Source organism: Panulirus ornatus, chromosome 57 (genome assembly GCF_036320965.1).
Source record: "Panulirus ornatus isolate Po-2019 chromosome 57, ASM3632096v1, whole genome shotgun sequence".
Taxonomy (NCBI): domain Eukaryota; kingdom Metazoa; phylum Arthropoda; class Malacostraca; order Decapoda; family Palinuridae; genus Panulirus; species Panulirus ornatus.
In genome coordinates, this window is record NC_092280.1 from 21,006,141 (window position 1) to 21,027,571 (window position 21,431).

At 36.8% G+C, this 21,431-nt stretch overlaps 2 protein-coding genes across 4 annotated transcripts in view; one reads left to right on the forward strand and one right to left on the reverse strand.

Annotated features, from left to right (window-relative positions):
- LOC139766240 (uncharacterized) overlaps nucleotides 1–21,431 on the reverse strand; it is a 48,895-nt gene that overhangs the window by 23,481 nt on the left and 3,983 nt on the right. For all 3 annotated transcript variants that reach the window (XM_071694591.1, XM_071694592.1, XM_071694593.1), the window contains exons 4-12: nucleotides 20,116–20,296; nucleotides 16,525–16,605; nucleotides 15,297–16,348; nucleotides 11,092–11,353; nucleotides 10,437–10,620; nucleotides 7,882–7,963; nucleotides 5,809–5,915; nucleotides 2,310–2,418; nucleotides 340–545 (exon numbers count right to left, since the gene is read on the reverse strand). In XM_071694591.1, the coding sequence (XP_071550692.1) occupies nucleotides 340–545; nucleotides 2,310–2,418; nucleotides 5,809–5,915; nucleotides 7,882–7,963; nucleotides 10,437–10,620; nucleotides 11,092–11,353; nucleotides 15,297–16,348; nucleotides 16,525–16,605; nucleotides 20,116–20,296 (2,264 nt within the window). The remainder of the gene's footprint in view (nucleotides 1–339; nucleotides 546–2,309; nucleotides 2,419–5,808; nucleotides 5,916–7,881; nucleotides 7,964–10,436; nucleotides 10,621–11,091; nucleotides 11,354–15,296; nucleotides 16,349–16,524; nucleotides 16,606–20,115; nucleotides 20,297–21,431) is intronic.
- Nucleotides 1–21,431, forward strand: part of LOC139766241 (hatching enzyme 1.2-like) — a 100,057-nt gene that overhangs the window by 8,842 nt on the left and 69,784 nt on the right. The window lies entirely within an intron of this gene.

Consider the following 21,431-nt stretch of genomic DNA (forward strand, 5'->3'; position numbering starts at 1 on the left):
CCTCATTCTCTATGTTACTTGTTTATTTCGAAAGTTTTCTGATCTAGTAATGCATTGTTGTGACACATTCTTCTCTCTTTGCTCATGGACATAGAACATCAATATATTAAAACTGTTAAACCTTGCACTTTTAATTAAGTGATCATCCTTAGGTATTACTCGGGAATCAACAAAGTGTAGACTTGCTTAACCTCAAATGTATCATTTAACTAAAATTTTTTCATGACTGATGAATCATGGCAGTAAAAGCTGTTCAACAAGCTGATCAATCATACTTGGGAACGATCCTAGAGTAAATAAGGCATCTCGCTTAACAGGTAAACAGAGGTGAAGCCTTACCTGACATGCCCTGAGGCAGACAAAGCAGCTTTCACTTCTAGTTCCTTGAGATTAATCATTCTCTCTAGGGTTGCTTGGTGTTCTTCCTTCATACGCTCGACCATTCCTGAATATAATTCTTTTGTGCGCTCCACTGCATGTGACCATTCAGACTTGACACCTGCTAGCTGGACTTCGTAAGATGAAGCCAGACTCTCTTTTTCTTCCTGACAGAACAAGAGTTTTATCAGCAATATATGTATGCTTAAAAAATGCCAAAATATTTAAGTTCTGAAACAATAAAAACTCTTTCCATTGGCATCTCATACGTCATTAGAGAGCCTCTGGGATCCCTAGGGATTAGCAACCTCTAAACTCGCTGCCTTCTGCTGAGGTATATGTCTCTCGCCTGTCTCTAAGCTCTGTTTGGTAATAGCAGCCTTTGGCTCTGCTTGGGTTTTCCTTCCACCATTTACCACCATCCATCACCAATGTTATCATCCCCTAACCATCTGTATCAACCAGCCCTATGGTTCTTGGAACATAAATATCAACCCGAAGTTGGTCACCATCAGTTCAGAGAGAGGTTTTCAAATGAGAGAGGAAGAAAACAACAACCCCTTCCACAATTCCAAAGCTCTGTTCTTGGTTGGGATGTTAGTCAAAGTCATGGCAGTCACAGCGCGGGTCATGGTATTTTTCATTTCCACTCCATAACTTTAGAACCAGTAGAAGGACTGAAATGATGAATTAAGATATTACCAACTACCAGACTGTGCAATGATCCACCCCTGGGTCTTGAATTCAAGGTTGAGGTCACAGATTGAGGTTATGGATGAATCATGAAATACTGGTTGGTAATGTGTGCACAATGTAGCATCCTAATTCCTGTACTGGTTCTAAAGTTTTGAAGACGAAATCAAATATATCATAACCACTGCTTTGAATACTATAACCTCGTCTGTGACATAAACTTTAGAAATATGGCCAAGAGATAGGGTGTAACACATCGTCCATTGGTGGGTAATATTTGTCAGAAGTATTGTAATTTTCCTCTTGTTCAAGTTATGCAGCAGAAACCAAAAATGCTATGATCCTAATAGTAACCTTGATCTTCAATATAAAACACAGGGTTTTAAGTTACGGCACATCATGTGGTAGGGAGTAACATCTCTGTAAACTTTTATCCTAATCCCTCTCCTGGATTGCAAAATATATGATGGATAAGAGTACAATGGACACACAGACACGGATGAATATTGTAAGGTGCCTGCTCTTCAAGAGAGACCCTAGTAAAATTTATTTTTAGATTTTAGCTACACCAAAAAAGCTTTAGGACTGTTTGTGTGATTCATAAAATGTTTGGAGAAAGCATACACACTAGTGATTTGTTTCCCAGAGGCAGGTAACAAAAGGCAAGGTATTTCCTGGAAAAGGGCAATCCTCTCTATGAGTTAAGAATTTAAAAAGAAGCCTCTTTAGGGATCAAGTAGGATATGCTATAGCATCAACCAGTACGTTATGACTATACTATTCTCTCATAATAAGAAAGAAGATACATGTATACATGTCCTCAGCAGAAAGTGTTAGGGATCTCCTGGACACCCTCCCTACCTGATATTTGTTACCATGAAACAGTGAAAGATTAGTGATTCGTTAACATGATGTGTGTAAATGTTCCTATGAGCCAGACTTCTTGTCTATGAGTGAGAAAGACTAAAAGATATTCTTCTGCATTTATGAAATAAGCACTGGGTTAAGGGTTCTTTTCTTAAGTTATACACAAGGATATAAGTTATCAAAAACATTGGTGAGCATTGTATTAACATGGGTATAGAAGTTGAAAAATTTTCAAGTCTGCAAGAACAACTTACTTTGGATGAAAATACATACATTATAGAGGAAAATGTGGTTTCTAACTAAAAGTGACAAAATTTCTTTAAAGTGGAACAACCAGCTTACATAATGGTAATACAGAAGAAAAAAAATACCTGAACTAATGACATTTTGGCGTGAAAGTCAGACAATATGCTGTCCCGCTCCTCCCTAAGCCGCTTTTCTACCTGATCCCGGATTTCCTTCTCCATGTCCATTTTCCTCCTAAAAGAATTTAAAAGAGGTATAAATTTCTTCAGATATCAGTGATAGAGAAACAACTGTTTTTCTATTTACACAGCATATGAAAAAAGCTGAAAAAATATAAAGAAGCTGAAAGAATAGATGAAGAAAAATGCTTTCTAAATAAATCAGATAGGTGTGCTTTAAGGAGCTGAAGCATCAAAGGATGGAATTGAGGTAGTAATATAATGCATGGGGATGGAAATGAGGAAAAGGAAAATTCTAATATAAGATGAAAGCAGCTGAAAGCAGGCTAAAAATGGGAAAGGCCCCAAAGTGGATATTACAGCTGAAGAATTACTGAGAAATGTGGATGATGTGTTAGGAAAATGGATGCACTAAATATTTGTATATGGAAAAGTGGTACAGCCCCAGATGACTTGACAGAAGCAGTGACAATAACCTCATACAAAGGAAGAGGTAATAAAGATAAATGAAGAAACAGAAAAAAATCAGCTCATTTGAGCATACTAAGGAGGGTGTTTCTGAATACATGCTGTAAAGGTGAAGAAGATAATCAAGTGCAGGAGAGAAGTAGAAAGGAAGAGGATTCTGGGAAAAGTTGAAGATAATGGCAAAATAGTATACAGTAAAAACAAGAAAGTTTTACACAGCATTCAAAGCCACAGAAAAGGCACATGGTACAGTGAACTAAAATGCATCTATTGTCTACAAGATAAGTCACTAGATGTAACAAAATCATTCGGCAAAAAGCAGGAAGATGTGTGGAAAAGGATGATGTGATGAATTAAAGTTGTGAATTAGGCATAGGAGTGAGACAGGGCTGTGTGATATTACCATGACCCTTAATCTATGTATATGAAAGAATAATCAAAGCAAGAATTTGAGTAGGAAGAGTAAAGTGTGTGTTGGATATGAAGACCTTGTTGCTGGTGATTAGTTTATTTGTGGAAGATTCACTGATGTTAGCAGAGAGTTAAATAAAATCAGATGGTGTTACTTGAGTTTTAGACTGCATAAAAGAAGAAAATTGAAGGTAAATCCTGGTCGGAGAAAGTCAATGTTTTTTGATAGGAAGGAGAGTGGAAAGGTAGACATGACTAGGAACACAAAGGAAAGGACTAAAGGATAGCAAAGTTCTTCTAATTCTAAATTATGTGACTTTTAAGGAACAGAGGCTTGTTGGAACTGGGGTGCTTGAGCTATGTGAGGGATGCTTACAGTCCCAGCAGATGAGGTGGAGCATATAATGCTAAAGTGTAAGGGAGATGAAAAGATGTAGAGTGTGGTGTCATAGAGCAGGTAAAAAAAAGAAATTAAAGTGGGCTGTTCATCTGAGGAGGACAAATGATGATAGGCTGATAAAGATAATAAACAGGAGTGAAACTGAAGGAATCAAACTGATAGGGAGACAACTAGCATTCTGTAATAGGAAATAAAATGTGAGGGTGATGAAGCATGCTAAGGAGGTGTGTATGGATAAGGCAATTTGGAGATTTTTCTGCCATGATCCTTCCTAGGTGGAAGGATGCATAGGGGTTATAGTTATTATAGACAGATATGAATGATATGTATTAAATGGAAAATGTGTTCTCCCACATATATTTATCTCCTATAAAACAGAATAGATAATCTTTCTATCTATATCTCTGAAGCCCTTTCCATCTAGGAACTCCCTCAGGGGGTGGCCAAGGTAAAACTCTCCATGAATGGTGAACTCCAGTGCCAGTTTTTAGCCTTTAGTGACCCACCCTTAACAGGCCACTGGCAGAGGGCAACTCTAAAATAGATAAATTTCTAAATTGTTGGCAAATGTGAGGAATATCAATACATAAAACTCATTTTCCCATTGGTTTCCAACACACCACTGGAGATTCATTCCTTGAGAAAATAATTATAATCCCAAGCATAACAGAAACAACTTTAATCCTTTGGACATGGAGTTCATTGCAAGCTGCATATATGAATGTCAGATCTGTGGTAAAATATGAAATGTGATTTGTCGTTACTTTTATCAAAGCGTTACCATAAAGTTTCCTTGTCTAGTATTAATATTTCTTAAAAAATCCGATAGCTGGGGGAAAAAAGACTAATAGAAACAAGTATTTATTGCTGATGGTTGCAAAATGAGAAACTTCCTCTAGTGTAACAGATTTCTAACTTTTTACACTAATAATGATGAGCATATGTAAATGGCACAAAAACTATTAAATAGCTGGATTTCAAGGGACACTAAGCAGATCTGAATGCCACCTCATCAGCACTCGTCAAAACATCATCTATTACCACTATACATCTTTATTTATGCATTATAAAACATAACACATAATGAATGAACTATAAAGGGGATAAAAAATTAGTGCCAAATTGAAAGGGATGCCTAGCAGCCGTGTCGCAATTTGTAAACGTGTCAGAAACCTTGTATATTTTCATAGTTTGTTTACATGCATCTAAATACCTCAGACATATGTACACAACATATCTTGTCATTATGACATGCATAAATTACCTAAATAATGATGAAAATAAGAAATAGAAATAGAAAAGTGAGATAAATGAATTACTATGTGGCTGGCCATGGTCATCTGCCTGAATTACTGTTTGTGCATAAGGTTTCAGCCTGCCAGCGCATGGGGGCGGCATCTCACAGGGCCCTGATGATATTTTATAGCTGGGAGAGGGTTGGCAAAGTGTGCACGATGTACAAACTTTTTTTTGAAAAATTGGACTATAGCTGTATTTCCTCTGACCCAGGTAGCTGTTTTTTCTTTCTGCCTCACCCACATGTGGACTACTAGCAATCTGCCTAGAAACATACAATCTCTCCTTGTCATACATAATGCTCAACAACACTTAACTCCCACAACACTTTTTCATAACTCTAGATTTTCCTGTGGAGAGCACTATGTACTAACCCTGCCTTTTGGCAAAATGGCAGAAGCAGTGGATAGAGGGAGTTGATAGGAACAATTTAGCAGGAGAATTAGGTAGTAGCAGTAGTAGGTAAGAACAGCAGGCTGGAGCATTAGGTTGAAGTAGTCAGAAGGAACATTAGGCAAAAGCCTCTGCAAACACTGCACTTTGTCAGTGGCCTTTGAAGGGTGAGGAACTAGAGGTTAAGAAGCAGCACTGGAGTTCACTAGTTATGAAGATGCTGCTGCCGTAGCCACGCCCATGAGGGAGTTCCAGCTGGGAACAGGCATCAGAGATACAGATAGGTAGATAGATTGTATCTCATGGTGAGAAGGAATACTGTGTACTATGACTTCACCGAGTAAGCACCCATCCCTTTCAAAAATTCTTAATTACACAATTAACTTGCTAAAAGTAAGTTCACTATAGTAAAGGCAAATGGCAAACATTAAAATTACGACCTGAATATATTGCTATCCTTGAAACAAAAGACATTACCTGTAACCCTCTTCAAGCATAGCCACTTCTTCAGCATGCTGTTTACGAAGCAAGTCCAATTCTGCCTTTAACCTGGCAACTTCTACTTCTGCAGTTCTTAAATCAACCTTGAGGAAACAAAATAAGTTAATATCATACACATCATAATAATGTCTTCAAATCTCTCTAAGCACAGCCACTTCCTTAATGTAAAGTTACTGAAATATTCTGAGAGCATTCCTCCATTAACCAGACTCATGACTTACTGGACATACATAATATTCCACACAGACTTCATGAACATATATAGCATCACATACAGATCAGTTGTGAATATTGATACACACTTGAATGAACTTGAGTGAAAAAACATATTAAGTTTGGGATACAGGAGGAAAATAATTTATGTAAAGTCAGGAGAAAGTTCACAAAATCTTTTAGTAAGTCTACAATATTTTGGAAAAGATCACCACTGCATTACTGAATAAGGAAATTTACAGATGATAGACAGGAATAGCAAAAGAAAATGTTTTAGAATAACCCTTCCGAGGCATCACTGGAGGAAAAAAAAAAAATTTAAGAAAATGTGGTGTGATGTTACACAGTCCCCATACCACACTGTCCACATTAGATGCCCTAGGACAAGTGGCTATTGTTTCATCATTTGCTTCACTTAGCATGAAATACTACAGTAATAGCTACTAATGAAACAAAAACTAGGGAATTGGGGTGCTGATATGGAGTGTGGCGGCGAGATATGGTGGCGAGCCCGTTCACAGATGACACCGTGTTGTTTGTGGAGAGTGAAGATGAGTTGCAAAAGGTTGTGTGATTTATGATGTGTGTAAGTGGAGATTGAAGGTAAATGCAAGTATAAGTAAAGTAATGTTTTTAAAAGGAAACAGAGTGAAGTCCTAGAACCTTTGCCTTCTCCTCCACCCTGTGACTAATACAATATATATCTCTGATTAAAAGACACTGCTGTTGCACTGCTTGACAAATGAGTATGCTACTGTGTCCCTTTTGCTATTATTACACCCATAAAATAGAGAGTATCACTGTTTCCATCTGCACAATCAGTTTATATGGATATCTATTTTGATTGAGCAGTAATACAGTCATACTGTATTATTCTTTCTAGTGTCTTAAGAAACAAACTTACACACAGGAAAAAGGACTAATCTACTACAATATATATCAAATTGTGGAAAGTTGTAGAACATCATTAACATTAACGAATCCTTATATGTACCATCTGAAGTGTATGGGGAAAAAAATGATATACCATATAAATACCATCTAGTGTTAGGATTAAATCCATAAAATTTATCGAATTAAAACAATAAGTGAACAATTACATTCTATTACAAATTCATATGTTAGTAGTATTGTTTCCACACTTCCATCATTATAAATTTCCAGTACTCAATAAATTTATGTTTATCAATCACTTCATTCAATAACATACATATCCATTATGAGGATGTAAAGTTCTGTGTACTTGAATTCTATTGCTCAAACACTTTGCAGTCTTCACTTAAATTTATCTTCGAAATCCATCAAAAGATGAGGCATGATACCCATTTAATGATTACCATGAGTAAAGGATTTCTTTGGTTTTCTTCTCAAACAAAATCTTAATCACTGTAAAAAGGTATATCATTAAAGAATATGTTCCCTACTGACCTCTATATATTTTATCAATTGCTACATCAGTAGTAAGTTTTTATATACAAGTAGTCTCTTAAGTATAAAAGCCATATCTTTACAATGAAATATGGAATAGTTTTAATTCATATATTCACTGTTAGTACCATACACTATTCCAGTTTATTCTATGACAGCAGCAGATTGGGTGTGTGAAAGAAAGCCTTTGTCCTGACATTATCTTAAAGTGGGAAAGACAGTAAAGTATAAAAAATGTCAATTATTGATAAATGACTTCATCTTAAAGTGGAAAAGACAGTAAAGTATAAAAAATATCAATTACTGATAAACTTTCAAAATGCTGAAGCCTTATTGCTCAGGATTATGGTTCTCTGTAACCATTGGTTTTCTTTCAAAGAAATGTATACTTTAATGCATAGTTCTTACCTCAAGACCTTTTTGGTTGTAATTTTCTGTAACTGAAGGATTCAAATTATGCTGGCTTACAGTGAATGATGCCTCTTCATTCCTGGAATGAAGACAGATTCAGGGTGAAAATCTCAAAAATCAGAGGCAAAGAATGAATCTTTCTGTATCCTATATACCTAAGCACATAATAATGCAACTTGCCTAAATACACTGACCCTTGCATAGTATATCATGGAGACCCTCACCTTGTAAACATAATTCCTTACACTTTTCTTATGTTGTACCTTTGGTCTTCTCTTAATCATAACTATCCTCATTCAGCTAAATAATACCTATACCTCAGCAAGAAGTACAGGTAATGTAACTTACAGATAATGACTGGGTGACTAATAGAGAGTTTCTCCAAGATCAAAAAAGTGTCCTATATAGTATGCCAAAAAATATGGTACATATATTTATGTTGTGGATGAGAGAGCTTGGAAAGTGAGTCAGTTGTTGTTTGTTGATGATACAGCACTGATGGCTGATTTGGGTGAGAAACTGCTGAAGCTGATGACTGAGTTTGGTAAAGTGTGTGAAAGAAGAAAGCTGAGAGTAAATGTGAATAAGAGCGAGGTTATTAGGTACAGTAGGGTTGAGGAACAAACCAACTGGGAGGTACATTTGAATGGAGAAAAACTGGGGAAGTGAAGTGTTTTAGATATCTGGGAGTGGATTTGGCTGTGGATGGAACCAGGGAGGTGGAAGTGAATCATAGGGTGGGGGAGGGGGCAAAAGTTCTGGGAGCATTGAAAAATGTGTGGAAGGCGAAAACGTTATCTCGGAAAGCAAAAATGGGTATGTTTGAAGAAATAGTGGTTCCAGCAATATTATATGGTTGTGATGCGTGGGCTATATATAGAGCTGTGCGGAGGAGGGTATATATATATAAATATATATATATATATATATATATGTGAGAAACTGCAGAAGCTGGTGACTGAGTTTGGTAAAGTGTGTGGAAGAAGAAAGTTAAGAGTAAATGTGAATAAGAGCAAGGTTATTAGGTACAGTAGGGTTGAGGGTCGAGTCAATTGGGAGGTGAGTTTGAATGGAGAAAAACTGGAGGAAGTGAAGTGTTTTAGATATCTGGGAGTGGATCTGGCAGCGGATGGAACCATGGAAGCGGAAGTGGATCATAGGGTGGGGGAGGGGGCGAAAATTCTGGGGGCCTTGAAGAATGTGTGGAAGTCGAGAACATTATCTCGGAAAGCAAAAATGGGTATGTTTGAAGGAATAGTGGTTCCAACAATGTTGTATGGTTGCGAGGCGTGGGCTATGGATAGAGTTGTGCGCAGGAGGATGGATGTGCTGGAAATGAGATGTTTGAGGACAATGTGTGGTGTGGGGTGGTTTGATCGAGTGAGTAACGTAAGGGTAAGAGAGATGTGTGGAAATAAAAAGAGCGTGGTTGAGAGAGCAGAAGAGGGTGTTTTGAAGTGGTTTGGGCACATGGAGAGGATGAGTGAGGAAAGATTGACCAAGAGGATATATGTGTCGGAGGTGGAGGGAACAAGGAGAAGAGGGAGACCAAATTGGAGGTGGAGAGATGGAGTGAAAAAGATTTTGTGTGATCGGGGCCTGAACATGCAGGAGGGTGAAAGGAGGGCAAGGAATAGAGTGAATTGGAGCGATGTGGTATACCGGGGTTGACGTGCTGTCAGTGGATTGAATCAAGGCATGTGAAGTGTCTGGGGTAAGCCATGGAAAGCTGTGTAGGTATGTATATTTGCGTGTGTGGACGTATGTATATACATGTGTATAGGGGGGTTGGGCCATTTCTTTCGTCTGTTTCCTTGCGCTACCTCGCAAACGCGGGAGACAGCGACAAAGTATAATAAAAAAAAATAATAAAATATATATATATATATATATATATATATATATATATATATATATATATATATATATATATATTCATTTATATTTATTATACTTAATCACCATCTCCTGCATCAGCGAGGTAGCATAAGGAAACAAACGAGGAATGGCCCAACCCACCCACATGCACATGTATATGCATAAACATCCATACATGCACATATACATGCATATACATTTCAAAGTATACATACATATACATACACAGACATGTACATATATACACATGTACATATTCATACTTGCTTCCTTCATCCATTGCCACCAGCCACACATGAAATAACATTCCACCTCATTCACATTTACTCTCAGCTTTCTTCTTTCACACACTTTACCAAACTCAGTCACCAGCTTCTGTAGTTTCTCATCTGAATCGGCCACCAGTGCAGTATCATCAGCAAACAACAACAGTCTCACTTACCAAGCCCTCTCATTGACAACAGACCACATATTTGCCCCTCTCTCCAAAACTCTTGCATTCACCTTCCTAACAACCCCATCCATAAAAAAATCAAACAGCCATGGAGACATATATATGATTTATGTGTGTGTAACTGGACCCCACTTGAAAGGTTTACACTGTGAGTAAGAATACACCTTTTAATTTTAACATAATCAGCTACAACGCTTTCTTTATAATAGGTGACATTTACCTCTTCAAAACAGCTTCTTGTTGTCTTTTCATTAAGTCTACCATCTGATGCTGTTGCTCTTGAAGCTTCTGAGCTACAAGCATCTCAATCTGATCTTGCTGGGATTTCAACTGAGCAGCAACAGAAGTGGCTTGAGCTTGAGCCTGCTGTTGTATCAGAAACTGATTCTGCAGTTCCTCTGAAACTGTATTAAATATGTACTCCACTACATTACTGAAGAAAGCAATACATTACCAAATACAATTGTTTGCATGGCTGAATGAGCATTAAATGGGAGTAAAAGCATGCAATGGATAGTTTATAGAAGAACTGAATGTAAAATAAGTAAGCATGCATATCAAGTGCATACTGATGAGAAATAAAATAATCAGTTAGTCAAAAGGCAGTAGAGTACAAATGCCATGTATACACATAATGCCAGTGAATAGTCAAAGATAAAGTGGAGTGAAGAAGATATAGAAAAAGAACAACAAATTGAGGAGTAAAGTGCCAAGAACATGAGTCTGATGATACCCCACTGCTTTTAAGTTCAACAAATTTATACAAAAATGCATCACAGACCTGTCAACCTCTCTACATGATGCTTAAACTATACAAAATGGGCAGTGAAACTGATCAACATACTATTTGTCTCCTAATCAAAGATAACACTTACTTAGTACTCCTTTTGAGGTCATTGGGGATGTCATAGTAGGCACTATGGGTGTTGAGCTTGACACAGGCTTTACAGTAGGGGCATTGGATGTTACATTCGGTGCTGGAACTGGAAGTGACTGAACATTGTGATTGTTTTGAGGGGAAGAAGCATAAACTCCAACACTGTCTCCTAAATTTGGATCACTTGAGGCGGGTACTGAAACAGTCCGTGAAGCTGAATTCGGCTGCTTTAAGACTGAAGAACTATCTTCGGACATAAACTGGAATGAAGTATAATGCATATGTATAAGCTTTTTTTGTGAAATATTATGACTAATGTATTCGATTATACACAAGGTAAAATATGGAATGCACAAATTTGATATGAACTGTTAGAAGCATATAAAAAAATACAGGTATAATGAATGAAGTAGTGTTACTGGACTCCACCTGCTCAAGCTTAAACCAGGAATGAAAAGTCACCTTAGGCATGGGAGCATCATTAAGAGTACAGTCTTGTCAAAGAACTTCTCATTCCAAATGAGTCATCATTTTCCTGCCCTTAGAAGTAGCACAACACTGTGATTCTTGAGAGTAATTTAAAAAAATGATGAATGAAGAGAAATATTTAAAAAAGTAGTTTTGATATGAGGAAAACTTCTCTGTTGTTATAAAACATGATCAGTCCCTTGCTTCTCCAGAAATTAGTTCCAGAGGATAAATTCCAACCAAAAGCAAAGAAACCCCTAAAACCTATATTGAAATTTCTACCATATAACATTAGTCAGGCCTCAGAGTTTTAAAAAAGCAGGCATAAAAACATTAGTATCACAACCACAATCTCTCACCAGTGCAAATGAAGTGGTCATTGTTTGAATCAAGATAGCACTTACAGTTACACATGGGATGGTAGGAAGGCAAAAAGAATTTCTGAACCTATTGTCTAAAATCAGAGAAGAAAAAACTTAATATTTAAATCTTGAGGGATAAAAAGCATTCCTTTACCAAAGGTAGAACCCATGAAAATATGAATGAGCGCTTCTTTATCAAGGAGTTTAAAACAGATTTATCCCCAAAGACTGGCTGTATCCATGAGCATTCATCCCTTTTGACAGTCAAAAAATAATGAGACCAGAAGATGCTCATTCAAATAGAATGGACAACCACACAACAACCCATCCAGGTCTGTATCACAGAGGGGTGAGCCAGCACCAGTTACTTGGCCTTCTTCATTGTCCTCTAACCACTGGGTCTCTTCCTTAAGCTTGTTACGGTCAGGGCCCAAGAAATAGTTTCCCTACAGGAAAGATGGGAAGGAAGAGAAAGGAACATTAAAAGTTGTTTATAGTCCTCTGATTATAGTAAAGAAATGAATTTTCATAATTTAAAACCAACATTTCTCTTCTACAGGCAAAGCCCTATAAGCATTTGAAAGTATACCCATATGAGGGTGGAAGGACCTTCAGAAAATATAAGGAGATATTACATACCCTTAATGACAATTTGACCCCCCTCTGAAACATTTTCCTCCGAAGGCAAAGTACCTAGGGCCACGCAAGGAAAGTCTGTCAGGTTTTAGCAAAGGTAATATCAATTATGTTTATTGAATGCCAAAGAATGATTTTGCTAGTTACACCTAATGAGAGGTACCTTAACAAAACCATGGCAGAAACCATAATCCTTACTTGGTCTACAGAATCCCTGAATCATTTGACTGAGCATCTGTCAACTGTATGTGAGGCATTTCTCAACCAACATTAGCTGTATGGCACACCTTTTGGTATCATTTCACCTATAGCCACGTGAATGATCTGTAGACCCTCTTGAGAAAACCAGGGCACATTCATGGATGAGATCCATACCATTAGCAAGACCACAAACTTGTCTAGGCAGTTAAAGATTTCTGCTAAGCACTTGGCTGTTAATTGGCATGTGACAGGGGATGTTTCTGTTCTTTCCAAAATCACTTTTTTTTTTCTTTTCTTCCAAATGCCTTAATTCCTTTCAGATCTGCAACAACTGTGATAAGTTATGTGTTGTTTTTACTAGTTTGTACCCTAATTCTCAACTGCTGTAACTGTGAAATGTCACTATTAAGGACATCTTTATGTGGGGGTTCCATGTATTCAGATAATTTTTTAAGGGCTCCTGATGAGAGCAGATATGAAGGTTGGCTTTTTTGTAAGCTGAATCACATTAAATACATTTTTTACACAGAATAGTAAGGCAAGATTTTGGGTGGGGTCAGCAAACAGTGTCCTTCCACAATGATTTTTTTTTTTAATGGGCAACTGCCTTGTGATTTCAAGTGTGCTAGTTAGAGCTAACTGACATAAGGCATCTTTCCATGTCTTTAGTCAATAGGAGAAATGCTGGTTCATTCAAATGCACTGGAGAAAATTAGGACAACATGAGCTGCAGGAATAGTCCATACTGAGTACCCACACCTTTTGTGGAGATTGTATTGAAAATATCAAACTTGCTATCCTAACCCAAAAACCTATTATATCTCAACAGTAATGTGAACTGGGGCTCTGTACAACACATACAGTCAAAGCCCTGTCAAGTTTCAGCAAGAAACTGCAAAGATTCCAAAGCTTTGACATATAGGGAAAGAAGCAATTATCAAAACAGCCCACTCTTGAGTTGCTGATGGACACACAATAATTATGTGATGCAGCAGCTTGCCGAGTATTGTGCGGTCTAGCTAGTGGTGAGGGCACACAAGCAAAAACCAAAGTAATACCAACAGAAGAAGGAAAGTAAACCAACATTACAGGGTAGTGCAAGGGGGTCAAGTTTGGAAGTTAGCCCGGGACAATTTATAGGTTGGACCGCTTTCGACTCGCTTTGTCAAGTAAGGATACAGAGCTAGATTAACCCTCCAAAAAATGTCCCTTAAGGGGGCTTCTTACAGAAACACAGCCTCTAGCCTTAACTGAATAACAGAGGGCCTTGAGCAAAACTATCCTACAAAACTTTCTTAAGTTATTCAAAGATGTTATGATGGCCTGTTCATAAACCACCTTAGCTTCTTTGATATCTTTACAACCTGTCATAGAATGAAAGTTATTAATCTGTATGGGCAAATTTTCTCAAACCTAAAGCTTTCTGGCATGCATGAAGAGAAGATGAGGACATATAGATATGAGAAAATTGCAAAAGTTCAAAGCATTCTGCCTTCGTAATAGAAACTACAATATTCTTCATGTATTTCCTTCTAAAAAGCTGTCTAGAAATAAAGGCTCCTTTACATGAGTTTGACAACTGTTACACAGCATGCTCTAAAGCTTTGTCAAAACCATCTTAACCCTTTCACTACCTAGATTTATTGGGTACCTCAAAATAATCAATCATCCACTGAAAACTTGAAATCCTTATTGGGTATTTTTTTCTACCTCACCAACTTAATTTTATCAATTTCTTTAACTTCATTTTATCTTGAAGTTTACTAATCTGAATCCTTGAAATCATGTATGAGCTTGAAAACTGCAGTTTAAGAAAAAAGAATAACAAAATATACATTTTTTCAAATATTTTTCTGTATGTAACTGGCATGGAATGGGCAAAATCTCCCTAACTGAGGACATCTCAAGTGAAAGGAAAAACATGGAGTAAGATGAAACAATGAAAAGGTAAATATGCACTCTTTGGATGTGTGTTGACTCGTTACACCAAAAAAAACTGCAGGAATAGGGAAAAACGGTAAAGAAAAAGAGAATTCCATAATATTAATGTACAAGGAAAGGAGGAGGCATAATGACTGTTAATCCACATATAAACTATAGGTACCTGAAGCCAGTCACAATACTATGAATCCAAGCCTTAGTGACTAAGACACATGTAGACAGCTCATACAGTCAGTGGTTGAAAAAATAAGTGCAGCACAAAGAGAGGGCAGCAGCATAATAATAGACAGACAAAGGTAATACCAGGAGGTTAAGAAGAGACAACAGCAGGAAAATTGATAATGAGGAATCCTTTTCATTCCACTCGGGCTCAGAGAAAGATGTAGGAAGAGTTTCACCAGGGCATCCTTTCAAGAGGGGAAAGTTTGGGTTTGTATGTAGACATGAAGGAGGCAAGTAAATGTTGAAACTAGCTCTAAGACACCCTCCCTAAGAACTTTTCTGAGAGAATTAAATGGCACTCTTGCTGTCCCATATCCAACATTAAAAATCCTATTGCAAGTTAAATAAAAGTTACAAAGAATCAGTTTTTCACCTGTTTGGAGACAGTAGGTGATTTTTTACTTGACAAAATATTTCCCAGCCAATCTTGACTTTTGCTGGGAGATGATTTCTTATTACCACTGTATCCTTGCTCAATGGAAGCCATGACTGAAGCTTCATCCATATTTTTCTTGATAGACCCTGATACATTTCCTGGACTGCCAAAAAGCCATTCATCTTTATTCTGAACTTTTGTTGGAGAACTTGCAGCATTAGTCACTGAGTCTGACTTCATTTTATACAGGCTGGTATCAGTCTCTTTAATATCTTTAACTTCTTTACTTCCACTTCTACGAGAACGTATATTTCCTAAAATATCATCGTCATCTACTCTAAATGCTTTTTTCTGGGTTGCTGACCTTGGATTCCTTTTTCTTGGCTCAGAGTCAAAGATGTCAAAGTTATCGTTAGAGGCTACCTTTTGGGGGGTTCTTCTGTGAGGACTATTAGGCTTGCTTGCAGATGGTGTGTACTCCCCAAAAGCTCCATTGTTCTCCTCCTTATCACCCTTACTCATATTCTTGTACTTATCATCTAAAACAAACACTGCACGTTTTTCTTTCTCTATCTTGGGATAATCTGATGATTTGCTTTTAGATAATAGGGAATCTAAAAAGCTTCCACTCTTAGAAGATTCAAAAACTGCACTAGATTTCTTCTTTGATTCTCCTAAACCACCAAGCAATTCACCATCATCATCATCGAAGGTAATGTCATCTTTTCCCTTTCGTACTGCTCCTCGTCTTGCAGTTTTTCCACCTGAATCTTTTTGTTCCCTTTCAGTGGATTTTGTCAATTTATCCGGATTACTCGATTCATCTCCAAATAAATCTGCCATTAGTTTGCTTTTGTCCTTTCTGACATTAGTAGAAATAGGAGACTTAGACGTATCAAGTCCTTTTTTCATGGAGTCTTGAGAAGTATCACTGAATAAGTCAGCCATTAATTTACTTTTAGCCATAACCTTCTTACTTGACTCTTCATTGAAATCTTTACCTTTGGTTTCAGAATCAGCAACTTTTTCAGAAGAGTGAGGAGGTCCATCTGCAACATAGAAAAACTAAAATATAATGATACACACCATTGCATTTGTATTCTATCCAATTAAAGCTACTGGCATATTTCTATAACATAATACTTTTTTCCTTAGTCAAAAGAAATTGTTTAAAGCAGTACATATATTTGCTTTTAAATAGGAAACACATCAGTAAAAATCTTACCTGAGTGCACCAGCTTTTTCACTGGCTTCCCTTTTGGTTTTGCATCATCATCTGAATTTAAGATGTCGTCCGCATCCCAATCTATCAAAAACATAAAACTTTTCAGAGACAATAAAGTTTTAATAATGAAGTATTTATCTGTAGAGAAATTGATGGATAACTTGGAAATCACCAAGTAAAAGAGAATGATACAAATTCATAGAATGTGTGCATGAAAATTTCCTGCATCAGGATGTCACTGAGCACATGAATGAGATACACCATTAATACTAGATCACATCCTTATGCAGAATAACATGGAAATAGAGGCCAGATATGATAATCCCTTTGGGAAAAGTGATCTTACAGTGCTTGAATTTGACTAAATTGATAGTGAATACATAAGATGATCAGAAAAGACTCCAGAATCAGCAAGCAGATACAGTTACTACTATATAGAGCTATACAATGTTTTCAGAAACATGAAATGGAAAATGAATTTCCACAACCAGAATATATAACATTGTTTTAGAAGGTTCTTTGACACTGTATCTATAATGATGGGGTTAATACATGGGTACTACTGGCAGCAAGCAAAGAAAGAAGGTCTGAAAAGAGAGTGATTGTTTAACAATGAATTCAGAAAGCTAATGAACATGGGAATGGACTGGGGAAAAGATAAAGGTGATAATAAATGAGAAATACAAGAACAAGGAATGATTACAGTAAGATTTTTTTTGTTTGCTTAGCTGGCTTGAGCAACTGAATGCCCTAAGGCCATCTCATTTACAGTATACTCATTATTACCCGAGGACTAGTTTCTGTGAGCATCCTGGTGTTACCCAGTATCCATTTCTAAAGGCACCTGCAACCCAAAGCTGCACTGCTTCCAGCAGTAGGGAAGTTGTGTGCGAATGAGAAGTTCCAAAGGATATTCAAAGCAAAGGACAATAAAAGTGTTAAGGTGGGATGGGAAGGTGCCCATTGAAAGCAAAGGCTGTCAAACACAATAACATCTAATACAGCTGAACTATATAAAGTGAAAAAGCTCAAATCTATCTTCACTTGAAACATGTCTGCTAAGGCTTAATTTCACTCAGTCTTAAATCCCAATCGGAATGGGAAAAAAAAAGGATAGTTGTTCCCTCGAAATCAATACAACAAAAAGTCATACCAAGAAACCATACATCAACTTACTGAAGTCTGTTGTTAGATAATATATTTCCTGTCAGAGGAATGTACAAGAATGGAAAAGAACAGGTTAAGGAGTTGGTGTAAGAATTAGAGTTGGACCAGTAATACAACACATAATTTCAAGTAAATATATGCTGATAATCTTTTCTTACATGTCCTGGATAATATTACAGCAAAGCCTAACTATATCAAACACTGTATATAATGAAAATCAGCTAATATCAGATTGATCAGAATTAGTCAAATAAATCCAACCATAGTCTCAGATGACCCATGCTTGTGATTATCAAGTAAGTATGGTACAGCTTTGGGACATAAAATTATTGTACTGTACTACTGTATTCTTATGTTGTTACACTCTGTATATCAATATATTGTATGAATTGATATATTCTTTCAGTATGAGAAATACAATGTCTATAAAAAAAATTCCTGGAAACACCCCCAGGACTCCATGACTGAACTTGTGTAACATCATTTTCTGTCAGATATGGAGTCCACCACATTTACAATTAACAAAAATGATTATTCACTGCTCAAAAAGTAAATATCAATACATGTATATAGTGCAGTATTACTACCATATGGACTGCAATTCATTTGTTCTGGCTACCCTGAGCTTCAGGTTTCTTATCTTGAAGGACAGTGAATCCTATGCATACCTTGTAAATCAAGTGTACTGCTGTAGTTATGTAAAGGTAATACCTAAAAGTTGAATTGAGTGTAATATATACTACTATACTAGGAAGTAGTTGGTCAGCAGCTAATGACCAAGGAGGTATATTGCCAGTATCGGCAGGGTTGATAATGGTTGCGTAGTGAGTCAGTACTTCAGTGTTGTCAAGTTGTGCTCCTATCACCCAGATAGCTGTCATTTCTTTCTGCCTCACCCACATGTAGGCTACTGTCATTCACCTAACAAACATATAATCTCTCTTTTCACAAATAACACTTAAAAACACTTAACTCACAAGCTCATTCTTCCTAACTAGTTTCCTGTGATGAGCACAATGTGCTAGCCTTGCCTTTTGGCAAAATGGTGGAAGAAGTAGATATAAGTAGTAGGTAAGAACATTTAGACTGGGGTATTAAGTACAAGTAGTGAGTAGGAACGTGAGGCAGGAGCATTATGTAGTAGTAGTCAGTAGGAACATGGTAGGAGCCACTACAAACACTGCGATAGAGTTAAAATCTGCCAGTGGCCTGCTAAGGGTGAGGCTTGAAAGGCTAAGAAGCAGCACTGGAGTTCACTAGAAATACAGACTTTATTGCTGTGCCTACCCCTTTGAAGGAGTTCCAAGAGGGAACAGGTGTCAGAGATACAGATAGATAGATGGATAGAAAATATACTATAGTGTGAGTGAAATCAGTTACCTCCCCTATAGCCTCCAACCCCACCATCATCACCTCACACAACTTCAACACGACTTCTAGCCCCACAATTACCACAGGTACTAGTGTACCACCAACAACTATGGTAAGTAAAGTAGAGTTTCTGTACTATTGTAATGTGTTCTATTACTGTAAATACATTTTAACACAATCACAGGTACAGTATTTCTTGTGTCAGACTCATGTGGCCACTTTAGACTATTCTCAGATTTATTGGACTATTATAAGTCTGATTTACCCAATGAAAGTATAATATAATGAGCTAATTGGCTATATTGGAGATATTGATTTATCTGACAGGGTCTCTCCCAGTTAGTCTGATATAGTAAATGCTCACTGTACTTCTTTCTCTTCAAAATTTATATGAATATACACACAAATAACTTCCATCTTATCATACAATGTAAACAAACCAGTAACACCATTATTTCAGTAATAATCATCTCAATACAGGTATCATATAAGCATGAAGTATGTTGCAAGATTTTTAAATAATGTATGTTTACAAAATCACAGCTGAGCAAGTGTTTACCTAGCATTTCAGAGCACCAACTTCTAGAAGAATACTAATGTAAATAACAAGAAAAACATTGGTAATAAATATTACTTACGATTGCAATATCTAAAACAACATAAGAACATGACTAATATAAGGTACACATTTCCCTGAATACCACTAAAACCATATTAAATTATCATTTAATATTTAACAGCATTGATTAATTCATAAAATCACTGGACCAGTTCTAGAGAAAACACCTGGAATTGAAAGACTACAAAAGGGTACACAGGGAATTCTTGTTCCCAGCACCTGCAGGTGTTAATGGTTTATGAAATGAGAAAATGGGGTTTCAGAATGATATGACCATCTACACATATATGGACTGCTGGAAACAGTCAACTTTCATAGTCTGCTCCTAGATCTTTCTTGTCTTAACTTTTTTCTAAATCTAACATCTAGATCTGAGGATTGCTCTGAACCTATGACCATATTAGATATAGTTTATGCTCATGTAATATGTCTACCATCATCATCATCTTCTGAAGCCCTGGATTCTGCTTTAACAGGAGATATTGGTTTCCCAGTGGAAGTCACCCGTCCTTTGAGATCTTTTGCATCTTGCTTTTTAGCGTCACCACCATGATCACCACCTCCTTTAGATTTACGGGTGTTGTTGAAGAGGTCATTGTCCATGTCACCCAGATCCTATAAAAAGAAATTTATTTTGAAAGTTGGAAAACCTTTTCCTTTCCAAGGCAGTGTCTTGCCAGCAAGAGAGACATTCTAATAGTATCTCAAGGATAATAGGGTTAGGACCTTCCAACTCTTAATTTCAGTCATTTTGCATCTGCCCTCAGCCAATTAGAGACTGCCACAAAAATTATGTTATCAACCCACTTGATCCCAGATTTTAGCCGCTTAACCTAAAAAAGGTTACATTTTGTTTAAAGAAATGTTTTTTGAACCGAGATGGGGGAAGGTAAGGAAGGGTACAAAAACTTGGAACAAAAGAGACACTACCCTGGATTTTTTTTTTTTTCAGCTTTCAAAACCTACATTTCTTTCTTCTATGACTTATCCCTTGAGTTATGAGAGCATAGCCATATTAAAGAAGAGGGTATACAGAGAAACTCTCAGATTAAAAGATTAAGCTCAAAAGTAAAAAAAAAAATAATAAATCCTCTCTTAATTCAGTCTTGAGAAACCTTTTGGTATATGGAAGTAGTACCCTGGTGCAATTTATCCCTATACATCAATCATCTCTTTATAAGAGTCACTTTTTTCCCAAAGCTTAATTTCAAAACACCACAATTCAGTCGTGTAGTGTCATAAACATGCTGGGCAGAACTATATCCTCCACTCTATCTTGAAAACGCCACCCCACATCATGAATATCACAAAGACTGCTTCCTAAAAGTTTTGAGTGCTGTATAGGAGTTGTAATTACTTTTCTTGTGATTTGCTATTTCATATCTACTGAAGTTTTATTTACCTTGTTAACAAGTAATGCTCACATATCTAGGGTGATTCTTTGCCCAGCTCTTTAGTACTGAAACTGGTATTGTTGCAGATTTGATAAAAATGTATCTTCCTCATTATGAGGCTTTCAGGTTTAACACATTTTCTTTTATACCTTCAGTCTGTTGCTATGCATTGATTATCATGTATCTTTCTCTTCTCTCTAGGTTACAGAGTTTTTCTTTCAGCTTTTCATAGCAGTTTAATGTTCTATTCCCTCAGTTTTGCTTGTAAAGTGCTTCTGAACTCGTAATTTATTTCAATTTGTTTCGTTAGTGACTATACAACACAGCAGTATTCAGTTTTGCTTTCTATGAAAACA